This window comes from Cydia splendana, chromosome 8, assembly GCF_910591565.1.
Source record: "Cydia splendana chromosome 8, ilCydSple1.2, whole genome shotgun sequence".
Lineage (NCBI taxonomy): Eukaryota > Metazoa > Arthropoda > Insecta > Lepidoptera > Tortricidae > Cydia > Cydia splendana.
In genome coordinates this window covers 3164935-3179578 of record NC_085967.1, presented here as the reverse complement: position 1 = coordinate 3179578, position 14644 = coordinate 3164935, and the positions used below count along the sequence as shown (strand labels likewise).

At 36.3% G+C, this 14644-nt stretch overlaps 1 protein-coding gene across 1 annotated transcript; it reads right to left on the bottom strand.

Moving 5' to 3' along the window:
• Positions 1-1512: 1512 nt before the first annotated feature.
• On the bottom strand, positions 1513-9716 carry LOC134792719 (superoxide dismutase [Cu-Zn]-like). The gene is made up of 4 exons (XM_063764018.1): positions 9607-9716; positions 8786-9001; positions 7946-8196; positions 1513-1637 (listed from the first exon to the last, which is right to left on the bottom strand). Exons 1-4 carry the CDS (start codon positions 9664-9666, stop codon positions 1544-1546), a joined length of 621 nt encoding a protein of 206 aa, XP_063620088.1. The 5' UTR covers positions 9667-9716; the 3' UTR covers positions 1513-1543.
• Between the last annotated feature and the right edge of the window lie 4928 nt (positions 9717-14644).

Below are 14644 nucleotides of genomic sequence, written 5' to 3'. Positions count from 1 at the left end.
AAATAAGCTATCGATAACACAAAAGATCAACCTTCTAGGTTGCGTAGTTACAGAGATATGATTTTTTGAAAATAATGTTGTGAAATGAGCAACTTTACGATAGAGAAGTTTTAAGTTTAGCCGCCTAAAAAACTATGTTCCTGAAGTAAGTTACATAGTTGACTACAAATAATAATGCCTTATATATCTGAGATTAAAAAAATATTGCGACTTGTTCTGTAATGCAAATAGAAACTTTTGATATCGACTGATTTATCTGTATACTAACCAATCTCTTGAAAATAAAGTTTTATTTCATTTTCACGATTGATTGCAATGAGCTCTCAAGATTTAAATTTTATCTATTAGAAAACGACACTGACAGACAGTTTAAGCAAAAAACAATACCGATTTAGAGGTGAAAATGTATTTTCTGACTTTTTCATATAAAATCACAAAATTGAATATTTTTACTTTTAATGTGACACACAATCAATTTTTCTGAGCACATATGAAAGAAATTCTGTCATTCAAATGAAATAAATCCTAAAACCCCAACTAAATACTATATTTAACCCCTTATGCCACTTTAAACTTACATAACAATAACAGTATTTGCTCCATACATTTACGAAAAGGTACCTTATGGAAATAAATCTAATAATACATCACTACAAAATATCAATCATATTATAGTTTATCTTTTATGAATAGAAAATATTAATTTACATTAAACTGCCCCCAATTTAATTAGTTCTTCGTCATAATAATCTTAAAAAAGACCAATAATTTGTATGTAATGAAAAGGTACCTTGTGGTCAAGTTACATGATGAGGCATGATGATGATGGAACAGTTAGGATAAACTAATAATATTTTGGGGTTAAGATGGTATAAATCGTCTATTTCTTATCAATAATATATTTCGGTTGCTATTGAAGATAAGCGGCATTGAGGTTCAATGACCTCAGATATTCCATAAGGTAATGCGTCGGGTATTGGCATTTTTCAGCAAACCAATGGCTGATTTACTGCATGCGACCAAACCAAATGAAGATTATTCTAGTTAAGAAAGACTTGACGAGAGTAACTTTGGTATAATAGCAGTCTACTTGGATTTGTGATGTCGGTCTATGTACGGTTATAATATTTGCGAGGCGCCCCAACCAGAACTGAAATTATCAAATTAGTTTTGCAGAATGCTAATACAGTTCTCTACCAAACTTCTTTTCCCGTATTGACTAGTTTTTTTGGGAATTTTCAATCTTTTTTCCATAAGGTACCTTTTCTACTAAACTCTGAGACGACATTACTAGGCTTATAACTAACTTATAACAAAAATAAAAACAGGTAAACTAACGTTACGCATTAAGGTTTCAGATCACACAATAAAAAAAAATTGAGCATTTTTTCACCTCTTTACAAAACATTTAATATCTCCGAAACTAGAAACCCTCATAAGGTACCTTTTCCCGTGGAACGTCACACATATCCCTATAAGCTCCATACTTGACGTACAACTTGGTATGAAAGTCATGGTCCGACCCTAAATGAATAAGTACACATTAACGCAGCAAGACCAGTAAAGATGAGAGGAGGAACATTGATGGTGCGATGGTGGCTAAGGAGGCTGTGTTGCTCCACCCATCGACGGGATCCCTGGAAATAGAAAACAATAAGTAAGAATATGGAAGAAATTTGAGTTGAGTGGGGTGGTTTAATTCAGCCCTAGATGGTAAAACTTCGGCTTCCAAAACATCTATCAAGAGCAAACATCGTTAGTAACCATCTAATGAAGATCAGAACTGTTTTTTATTCGTCATGTGCCAATCTGTTCAGGAGGTACGGTCAAGTTCACAGTAGTTATTTACGTAACAAGTACGGAAAAGAGGAAATTCGAAACGAGTGGCGATAAATTAAAACACGACCGAAGGTAGTAAATCGGCACGAGTTGCGAATTACTTATCGGCACGTGTATCATACAACGTTTCACAGTACATATGGCCCTTTAAACTTTTGACATACGCACTGAAAGTGCTGTTTCCCGCACTAGTGCAAGATGTACTGTAATAGTACATTGTGTATTAAGGGCGGGAAATAAGAAATTACGAACGAGTGTCAATTTTAAGCCCGACGCGAAGCGAGGGCTTAAAATGTTCACGAGTTCGGAATTTCTTTACCGCCCGTGGCACACACAATGTTTTTCATCACACTTGTAAGGAAAAAAAGGAGAATTAATAAAAACAAACTTCTGTATAAAACACTTTTCCGCCCTAGGGCGGAAAAAATCTTTTCCGCCCGCAAGCCCTACGTGTAAATAAGTGTTTTTCATCACACTTGCTCGGAAAAGATTTTTTCCGCCCTAGGGCGAAAAATTCAATTTCCCGCCCGCAAGCCCTACGTGTAAATACATCTTTTCCGAGCAAGTGTGATGAAAAGATATTTACAAGCTAACGTTCCAAAAATATAATTGCCTCTAAGACACTGACAATAAGGTCGCGTATATCTTTGGAACGATATGTTTGTGAATTGGATTGTACATGATTTCTCAATTGGCAAATGTAGAGTACGTGCCAGAAAAAAGGGTTTCTCTATGTAGGTATAATACGTATGGTATACTAGGTATAGGTAACAGTGGCGGCGCGTCCATAAAAGCCGATTCCCACCGGCTTGCCTGTTTTTGGACGTTTGAGAAGAGTTGTAAAGGAAATATATAAGCCAAATTAGCCCCGGCTTGCCTATGGATATGTTTGACGCGCCGCCACTGATAGGTAATGCAAAAATTCCTGACCCTAAATGCTGAAACCTAGTTAAAACGGGTGACAATAAAGATAGAACAAGTGGCCACTTACTAAATCAATATTTGAGGTACTTTTAGCTGTGACTAAGTTATATAAAATCATATGCATGCGACATGTGTTTACTGTAACATTTTTATTTTCAAGATATTTTCAGGAGAAAACTACGAACCGGAGATATTTTTTCATTATGACTTAAAACCGTCGTAATTTATTATAACCGACTTTGCCACAGAATTTAATTAAAGTTTGAATCAACGGAGTCAGTCAATTAAAATGTTTCAGACAGGCGGAACAGCGAGGCAATATTAGTACGAATAGTTGTTATTAACTTATCATTGTATACTTTGTTGTAATTGTCGCCTCGTGGATGATAAGTGAAATGCTGAATTTACATAGTTTCCGCAAAATCAGCTCACCCGTGTTAACATTAGACCTTTTATCTGCACCCATTTAATATGATGCGTTATTGTGTTCTAACATACGGCCCAATTCGATCAATGCTTATAAGATATCACGGCGATACGATACCGATCTGTCAGTGTCAGAAGTGACATTTCTTCAACTAAAAATGTCGATCGCTTTCGGCACTGACATATCGGTATATAGACCGGTATCGGGAGATAGTGACACATTTTACTGGGTCATTTGTACCAGTATGGCGGTTCGTCAGGGGTCTAAGCATGTAATGAAGGAAAGAAAAATGTGACGTTCCACGGGAAAAGGTACCTTATGAGGGTTTCTAGTTTCGGAGATATGAAATGTTTTGTAAAGAGGTGAAAAAATGCTCAATTTTTTTTTATTGTGTGATCTGAAACCTTAATGCGTAACGTTTGTTTACCTGTTTTTATTTTTGTTATAAGTTAGTTATAAGCCTAGTAATGTCGTCTCAGAGTTTAGTAGAAAAGGTACCTTATGGAAAAAAGATTGAAAATTCCCAAAAAAACTAGTCAATACGGGAAAAGAAGTTTGGTAGAGAACTGTATTAGCATTCTGCAAAACTAATTTGATAATTTCAGTTCTGGTTGGGGCGCCTCGCAAATATTATAACCGTACATAGACCGACATCACAAATCCAAGTAGCCTGCTATTATACCAAAGTTACTCTCGTCAAGTCTTTCTTAACTAGAATAATCTTCATTTGGTTTGGTCGCATGCAGTAAATCAGCCATTGGTTTGCTGAAAAATGCCAATACCCGACGCATTACCTTATGGAATATCTGAGGTCATTGAACCTCAATGCCGCTTATCTTCAATAGCAACCGAAATATATTATTGATAAGAAATAGACGATTTATACCATCTTAACCCCAAAATATTATTAGTTTATCCTAACTGTTCCATCATCATCATGCCTCATCATGTAACTTAATCACAAGGTACCTTTTCATTACATACAAATTATTGGTCTTTTTTAAGATTATTATGACGAAGAACTAATTAAATTTGGGGCAGTTTAATGTAAATTAATATTTTCTATTCATAAAAGATAAACTGTAATATGATTGATATTTTGTAGTGATGTATTATTAGATTTATTTCCATAAGGTACCTTTTCGTAAATGTATGGAGCAAATACTGTTATTGTTATGTAAGTTTAAAGTGGCATAAGGGGTTAAATATAGTATTTAGTTGGGGTTTTAGGATTTATTTCATTTGAATGACAGAATTTCTTTCATATGTGCTCAGAAAAATTGATTGTGTGTCACATTAAAAGTAAAAATATTCAATTTTGTGATTTTATATGAAAAAGTCAGAAAATACATTTTCACCTCTAAATCGGTATTGTTTTTTGCTTAAACTGTCTGTCAGTGTCGTTTTCTAATAGATAGAATTTAAATCTTGAGAGCTCATTGCAATCAATCGTGAAAATGAAATAAAACTTTATTTTCAAGAGATTGGCTAGTATACACATAAATCAGTCGATATCAAAAGTTTCTATTTGCATTACAGAACAAGTCGCAATATTTTTTTAATCTCACATATATAAGGTATTATTATTTGTAGTCAACTATGTAACTTACTTCAGGAACATAGTTTTTTAGGCGGCTAAACTTAAAACTTCTCTATCGTAAAGTTGCTAATTTCACAACATTATTTTCAAAAAATCATATCTCTGTAACTACGCAACCTAGAAGGTTGATCTTTTGTGTTATCGATAGCTTATTTATTGTAGATTACTGGGGTATGCATAACTCCATACCCGCCATAAGGTACCTTTGACCGTGGGACGTCACAAATGATGGTCATAGCGCTGGTACCGGCGGCCCAATCGCGTGGGCGTTAGTCGAACGTGTCGGATAAAATACGAGTGTCGAACGATTTGTTCCACAAAAATCCTCGTATTTTCCGATAGTCCATAAAAAAGAAGTAGGCGGTAGCGTAATGCCATACTTCTCCGGTGTGACTTACAGCCCGCCATACTGAGGCGAACACATTAATTAAAAAAAAACAATTCAACCATTTGTGCCAAGCTAATTTTTGCACAGGTGATCATCGTCGAGCAGCCATTCATGGACATCACCATGCCATACTCTTCGGACGGTTCCAAATGGCCGCCATACCGCCGCAAGGGAGTTAATTTTTTTTTTTTGTTAAACGATTTGTACCAGTATTGCATTTAAATTTTTGGAAAGTATTTGATAAAATGTGACCGTTATTATAATTGCCATACTTATAGTAGGGGGATAAAGTGCTGCCATACTTGAAAAACTTATTTAATCGACACGTTTCAAAAATACGACTATGTATACGTAAAATAATTTTTTACAGCATGGCATCATCATATTCTGTTTGTTTGGATACAATTGTACCTAAAAAAATATATTTCAGATTATAACTACGGGGCGGACGACTGTGAGACTTAAGCCAAGACTTAAAACAAAAAACAATTTTTTGACGATTTGTACCAGTATGGCATTTGGATTTTTGGAAATTATATGATGCAATGTGACCATTATTATATTTGCCATACTTCTAATAGGGGGAAAAAGGGGCACCATACTTGAAATAAAAAAAAAATATTGTACACATTTGCCACCTCCTACAGGTATGGCATTATGAGATTTCCATTTATGATCACACAGAAAGTCTTGAAAAAAAATTACAAGATGGTACAAATCGTTTAGCAATAAAAAAAAAATTAACTCCTTTGCGGCGGTATGGCGGCCATTTGGAACCATCCGAAAAGTATGGCATGGTGATGTCCATGAATGGCTGCTCGACGATGATCACCTGTGCAAAAATTAGCTTGGCACAAATGATTGAATTGTTTTTTTTTTATTAATGTGTTCGCCTCAGTATGGCGGGCTGTAAGTCACACCGGAGAAGTATGGCATTACGCTACCGTCTACTTCTTTTTTATGGACTATCGAATAATACGAGGATTTTTGTGGAACAAATCGTTCGACACTCGTATTTTATCCGACACGTTCGACTAACGCCCACGCGATTGGGCCGCCGGTACCAGCGCTATGACCATCATTTTTATTTCGTTCTTTACGTAATTAGACCCCTGACGAACCGCCATACTGGTACAAATGACCCAGTAAAATGTGTCACTATCTCCCGGTCTAATAGTATCTCTGTGACAAACGTAGGTACACAGTACGTGAGAAACGTATCACTTTCTGCACACTTCATAGAACAACATTGACCCACTTTCGGACCATGAGAAATGAAAAGTATATTAGGTACTTTATCACGCGAGAATAAGATAGTATACAATTGAATAAGTGTCCAATACAGCATACGGTTGTTATGTTTGATGGGGCAGTATTACGATTACGTCCACCCATACAATCACCGATTGTCTGTTGTTTTTATTCGTAAACTACCATGACTCAAGATTCTGCCAACGTGATAATAGATTTACTTTTTTCCAATGTGCAAAACCAACCAGTGTTCAAGTCTAGGTACAACAAGCTTTACATCCGATCAGCCAATTTTAAACTCTATCACAACTATGCAAATTCTAAATTTGATCGAACAATAAAATTATAGGCTACTTACAAGCTTCGAGACGGCGAATCAAATTTATACTGTATCGGTATTGTAACTAAGTGTAATTTAGGTTGTACGAAATGCATGTATGAGAAGTTGTATGTAAAGGGTCTGGTAATGCGTGAATCGTGATTGTGTTCTGTTCACCTTGGAGACTTGAATGATTGCATCAGATATGTGCATAGGCTCTTGTCGTGACTGACTTTACAGTGACAATGTCAACTTATTGCTTGACAAGGTATCTACCTACCTCAGAAAAGCGGGTTAAGTAGCTACGTTCAAAGTAGCCATTGATTTTTCGATTCTTTCTGGCAGAGACATGTAAGTAACATACATACATAAGTGTCTATTTTTATAGCAAAGTTTTTTTGGGACCATGTATTCTCTATCAAGCTGTATGTAAGGATTGTTATTTTGAAATCTGTACTTTGGTGACAGATGCATAATTTCTCTTAGGTATTAACACTATTGAGGAATGCTTAGGTACTTGTCACCACGTCGGACTATTTATGTTCATTTCATTTCGATTATTTGTTTTTCCCTGTTTTTGGAACTTCAACTTTTATTTTTGATATCCTCATAAAAATATTTTAAAGTACGACATCTAACAAAAGAAACACACCAGTACACATTTATCTTTATTCACTTAAATACAAAAATCGTCAACCGAACCTACCGCTAGTACATTGAGAAACAAACCAGTTCAGTTTATTTAATATTGCGTTCGGCCAAACCAGTCTTTCCAGATATTTGAACTATTGCAACGGCTGCCCATTGTAAACAAGCTTAACCTTATAATTCATAACGTATTTTGTGACCACTGACCACCTGATAAACTAATAAGTTAGATTACATAATTTCTATTTTTAAAACCAATAGGTAACTTAGAGAGCGGAAAAAATATCGATGGAAAAATATATCGAGATTTGAAAGCAGAATGTCCTTCAATCTTCTTCCTAACCAATAAGGAACACTTTAAGCACTTTAAAAATGTTTCCTTTATATTATGTCCATTTTATTGACTGGCATAAAAGAAAGCAATCGAAAACCAAATTAGAATACCAATTTTCACACTGGCCAGTATAAAAAAGTATAACACTTTTAAACATAGAACGTCATACTGGCCAGTGTGGAAATGCAAAAATAAAAGAGTAAAAAAGCGCCTACAGGATGCCAATGACGCCGCAAGCGACTCGACCGCCAGCGTTCCCAGTCTTCCTCGAGTCGGGATGGTCAGAGCGTCCGAAGTCATCAGCTCTCTCGTGCAAGACCACGGCGCGGCCGAGGATGCCGTGCTCGCCAACCAGGGAGATGAGGGAGTCGGTGAAGTCGATGCGGCCGATGCGGGTGTCGTCGAACTCTATGTTGCCGAGGTCGCCGACGTGGCGCTCTTCGTCGTTGGGGTGCCCGTGCTGTTTCTGGAAGGGTTGGGAGATGGTTTTGTAAAGAGCTAGCTTCGCTAATACAGTTAGAAAAGACGGGTAGTCTATGTCACGGACAAGAACTGTCAAGGCGCTCCTGTGGTAAGTCTACAGAATAGAGCTCGGCATTTGAACGGGGGTGGTTTTTTTTTTACTTTAGATAATCTACTAACGAAGTTTTGAGAGTTGACTACGTCCTTACAGAATGATGATAGGAAACTACAAGGGGCTATTTTTTTGAAGATAAGGGGAATGGGGATGCAGCTCGATAGTACTGTAACTCAGGATTTAATCACCATTAAAGTATAATTTCTGATGAATATGAGAAAGTATGCCTTCGATGTTGATTTTTTCTGAGTTGAAGTGACTGCCAGTGTTCAAAAAGCGTCCAATCAAATTTCCTTTCTTATAAATATAAAACTTGTCTCAAGTGTCTCAACACCCCTGTTGAGACAACAACTAGCATCTAGGGTAACAGGGACCTTACCTTGGATGCTAGTTGCCATCATTCGTGAGAGGAGGGGTCTCACGTGAGATGGCATGAACTACCTAAGCTACGAGTAACGTAAGGTAGACAAGAACTTACATGCTCCGGGTTGAAATGTGCACCAGTGCTCAAGCATCCTCCAGTCAGATCTCCCTTCTCATGCACATGGAACCCGTACTGTCCATGAGGCAGACCAAGGATGGTTCCCTCAATACGGACTTTGCCGTCATGAAGCTGGGTGAAGGTCACGTTGCCCTGGATGCTGGCTGGGTTGTTGGGGTCACCCACGCGGGCGATGGCACGAAGCTCGGGAACCTGAAATCACTAGATATATTGAGAACTAATAACAAAAACAAACATTTGGAAACTAATGTTGAGGTTGATTATAGATGTTTTATTGGTCGAAGTATACCGGCCGCTTGGTTGCAGTACCATCAGTCTTGCCCATAGTAACTGCAACCAAGGGGTCTTTACTCTTTATCTTAAGAGTAATAAATATCAGGGAGGAATGCGTCGATAATTGGACAAGTAGAGTATTTTCATTGTATTCGGCGCAAACGGAGAAAAAGTCAAATTCCTAATATTTAAGTACTTAATCGATAAGATGGCGCCCCTTACATGATTAATTGATTATATTGAAATATATCTAACTATTATTTTAAATTCCAAGTAGGCAAAGTAAAACCTGTGATGGCGCCATCTATGCAAACCTTTGACAGTTGCCAACCCCAAGCTGTTCCGGCAATTTCAGAACAAGAAACTTATTAAACAAAGAACTTCTTCAGTCTTCAAGTACCTAGTTTCCTTTCCTAGTTTCTTTCGTTAGTTTAGTGGGTTTCCTTTTGCATTTGCATGAATAACTGGTGCATCAAAACGGCCGTGGTATCGATTGATAAACACCGTATAATTAGCACACTTACGTGTCCGTGGTGTGCCGCCGCCATGGCGACGAAGGCTGCCAACAGTACGATGTGCTTCATGGCTGCTTCTAGAAGACAATAAAACACTTAAATGCTAGAAGAATCACTCAAATAACTCAGACCGTGGAACTTCTGGCTAGGTAAATTTTGCCTTTCTCTCTCTCTGTTTACACTTTGCGGAAAAGGCTATGTAGCATTTATTCTCAATGTGGGTCTGGCGGCGTGTATGCTCGACACGCCGCCAGACCCCATTTCACTAAATATTTTTAACACAAGTTAACTGACTTAGATAATCAAGTTGAACGTACCATCACGCTCCGCGATTGTTGCGCCATTTAGGGTCCTAGCTAAATTGGTTGTTCAATACTTACGCTATATAATATCTAATGTAGCAAGAACCCTAAATGGCATAACAATCCCGTGTGGTGACTGTACCTATTAAGTAGATCATCTACGGAATTGAAAATTTCACCAAACTCTTGAATTTATTGGACAATCTGATCAGTCCAAAAGAAAAAATCTTTACAGCTTTCAAATACAACTCAGTTCATGACGCTTACGAAACATATCCTAATATTCTTATTTTTCGAAAGAATAGAATAGAATAGTATTTATTCGTAAGCACAAACAATCGAGACAATACATAATAAAAGAGAAAACACAAAATAGGATTAAAGTGCCACGAACTGGCCCCATCTCAGCATGTTGCTGGTGGCTTCCAGCGCTGACGGAAGGTAACAGACAAGAAGAAAAAGACATAATTAAAAATAATGTACCTACAGTACGCAAATAGTTAAATAGGAATAAAGTTACACAGCAAAGCGAGATGTACAACCTCTACAAAATTCACACAAATTGCGGCAGCATTCATCATTCAATAATTCGAATCTTAAGTTGTTCCTGCTCTAAATTACTAAATGTATTTAAGGGGCCCACTGATTAACAGTCCCCCGGATGGTATCTGCCTGTCAGTTGTTCGGATCTGTCAACTTTTTGTTCTTCTGACAGGCCGATTCCGTCCGGCGGACTGTTAATCAGTGGGCCCCTTTACTAGGTACATTCAATCTTAAGATATTTAATACTCGGACTTAGACACATAGGTACTTCAGGTTTGGTTCTGCGTAACAAGATAGATCTCAATAATTGATAAATCGTGACCATATTTTGTCTCAGCTCGTTCGCAATGGTAGTAGGTAAGTACTAAACTCCCTCCTTGATGCTAACTTAACGATGTTCGAAACGAGATATGTATTAACGGTTCTATAGGTATTTCTGTCTGATGGATGGGAACAACATTGGGTACTTCAGGGATCTAATTCTCGAAACATAACCGATTTAATGACTGACTCCATTCTGCACGTTTTTCCGTCCGTCCGTTTTTCCGTCCGTTAATTATTTTGTTGCTTTGGAGTTATTTGTATGCTAAATATTTTAAAGAAGAAAGCAAGAAGAAATGTTGACACTTCAGCGGGAGTGTCAGTGTAGTAATTTCTAATTTATACTCGTACTTCACGTCGATTTATTATAACAGATGCGAAAATATTATTCGTGACTCTTCTGTGGTAAGTTCGGGTATTTATTTAAAAAAAAAAACTTATATATCTGCAATGGAAGCCAAAGAAAGGTGTATGTAAAGTTCCCTATCCACAGAGTAGACTAATAAGCTCGAAATCTGGCCACAAAATAATACCTGTACCATTCACTAGATACTGAAGCTAATGGTGATGACTCAAGAAACATAAAATTCTATCGTAAAAAACTATAATAGTGTGAGAAACGGAAGCCACCAAAAACCACAATAATAATAACTAATTTGTGATATAAACAAAATGGTTTTTTGCTGGATGTTCATTGCTCGGACATGGGAAGGCAGAAGTAACGTTTAGCTAATGAGATTTGAAGTCGTATACCACGGATTATCCCATGAGAAACTAAGTACTTTCAATTGAAAATATACAAAATAAAAATAAAATCTCAACCAGTTGAAGAATTATGAGCGCTACATTAATCCGTATATAAAAATAGAACGTGGTGAATGTGAATAAGGATAAATGATGTCAAATATATGTGCAGTAAATAACGAAAGAAAACAACAAATTAGGTACCTACGTTACAAGAGCAACAAAATCAACAACAAAGTTTATAACAAAGCAACCTGTTTGCATTGTCCTTGGGTGTAGTTGTATGCACTTGTGTGTATCACACCACTTCACAAGTTGTCATTATGTCAATTACAAGATTTGAAAAGCATCTTCGAGATTTTTGAACATTATCCTATTGTATTATTTAAAAAAAAACATATCGTATTTTTATCCTAATTAGTTCTATATCAGTCGGTAAGCAATCTAAATAAACTAATAAATTACGAATTGTTCGTAAATAAAATACATCAAAATATAATATTAAAATTTTAAAAATGAATACGACTCACCTCTCTGGGATCTCAGCGAGAATGAGTGGCTTGAATCCACACAAACACTCCTCCCTACGCACTAACTACTACCATTATACCAAGACCCCTCTTGCCATATCTAATTATACCAATCTGTAGCCTGCTAAGGCCCACAGTCCTACCCATAGTACTAATTACTTCAAAATAATTTAAACCATTTTCAATTGGAACAGAGTTGCTTTTGATTTTTTTTTATTCGATTACAGAACAAAACAATTTCAACCATATTTGCTACACTATTGATTTCAAATTCAACTGCCATTTTTTACGTGCTAAGGATAGGACAACCGAGAGACGAGGGGGTCTTATTTGCTGGTCGGTGGACCGGTCCGTGAGATTAATGGACCATAGTCTTGCGCTGCAGTTTTCCTCGATACAAGGTTGATTTAAAGGTTTTTGCATTTATTTAGTAATTGGTGAGTTATTGAGGATGATGACGATAGTAAATTGCTGCTTGTTAATAAAGTTTGTGACAGTTAAAATAATAATACTACAGTTTTGTGACTGCACTATTTAACTGCCTGATGTAGATAAATTCAGAATATAAAAAAATCTACCAGCTTTTTAAGAAGTTTGTAAAACCCTTCTACTATTTGAAAATTTGTGACCTGTATTCAAGAGTGTTCATATTTTTAGTTAAACATACACACAAATAGACAAAATGACTTAAACTTGAGCGTAGGTATAATCTGAATGCGTATTATGTTACTAACTACTAAGTAAGTAAACAATTACTTGCGGTTAATCGAGAAATTGATAGCAAATGGGTGGTAAACATCATTAACGAAGACTCCGTTATTACTTATTAAGTAATGATTTGATTGTACTCAGTGCTTGCGAGATTTCACAATGTGACGAAATATATACCTACTCCAGTATGTTTATGTGTTCAATGAAATCACTTTCACCCTCTAATACATATAGGATTAATATACTAGGTCCTTGAGTCGAGTCAAGGTGAAGGTCAGTGCGGTCATTCGGACCTTAGACACAGCGAAATTATATGAAACCTGTATTTTAACATTACCATAACTGATGTTATAAATACAAACACAAATGCATTTATTTCATTACTTTTTACATCAGTTCTTAGGTATAATATAAGGTTTAGGTAGGTAATTAGTCCATCTTAGGTATAACGAGTAAGTATATAGGTAAGTATTTGCAACAAATTGTGTGAGTAATGAAAAAGGTGCGGGTGTACCCGGAAACTGTAGCTTGCTGGATTTAAATTTATAATAGTATTTTATGCGTCGGGGTTTTTTTCATTTTTTAGGGTTCCGTACCTCAAAAGGAAAACACGGAACCCTTATAGGATTAATCGTGCGTCTGTCTGTCTGTCACAGCCTATTTTCTCGGAAACTACTGGACCAATTAAGTTGAAGTTTGGTACACATGTAAATTAGTGACCCAAAGATGGACATGTATGTTTTTTTTATAATTTTAAAATACATAGGTTCGAAGTTATTTAAGAAAATAGCCAAAAAATTACCCCCCCTTTATCTCTGAAACTACTGGGTCTGAAATTTGGAAAAAAATCCACAAGATAGTTCTTTACCTGTATGACAGGAAAACTTATTAGAAATGTGCAGTGAAGCGTGAGTCGGACTTATGTACGGAACCCTAGAAACGCGAGTCCGACTCGCACTTGGCCGGTTTTTATTTTACAGTATTTTAAAATACATTTTTAAAGAAATCCTTTTTATGACAATATTATTTTGTAAAAGAGCTGATACTCTTCAAACTGCTTCTTCAATATTCGCTCTGTGACTGTGGCGCCGCCCTGGCGGGTAAGGGACACATTACATATGTGACAGTTGACAGCATCATATAGTATGAAGATGTCGTCCCCTGAAAGTTTAAATTTTCTCACGCCGGTCGTTGCTCTCGTTGTGTTTTTCCGTCTATCATACTTCGCACATATTAAAAATCACACAATAAGTAAGTACCTACCTATTAAAAATCTAGACTAAGTACAGTCACTCCCTATACAGAACACATTATTATGATTACAATAGCGTCTTTTATAATGCAAATTCCTTCATTATGTGGGTACACTGGCGTGGCAAATAATACAATGCACTGGCGTGCATCATATGAGTCATAATGCTGGTTGATATTTTAATTAGCTGGATTTTAGATAAAGACTGTTGTCGTGAAGGCTTGTGTTTTGAATTAGTATTTCATTAGGTACGTTAAAACTTATACTGATGGGGTATTCATGGAATTTTAATAAATTGTCCATAAATTACGTTAATCAATAATCACTTTAACCTCGTAAGGCTTAATGTGCATGTACATTCTGTTTCAATCTAATTCGAACCTTTCAAAAACTGGATAAAGTAGCATTTCGTTCGTGTCACTATTTTCTAAAACAAATGAAAGTCACCCTAATATCTACTATACAATAAGGTTCAAATTAAAAATCGGGGAACTTTGTACGGTGGGCCTTACTAGGTCAAATTAAATCAAACAGGATGTAATAAGTACTTATTTATCACCGAAGTGATGATAGGAAACTCCAAGTTCTGCGAAATTATTGAAGATAAAACTTGAACTTTCGAATCTGAACTTCACATTCTCAGC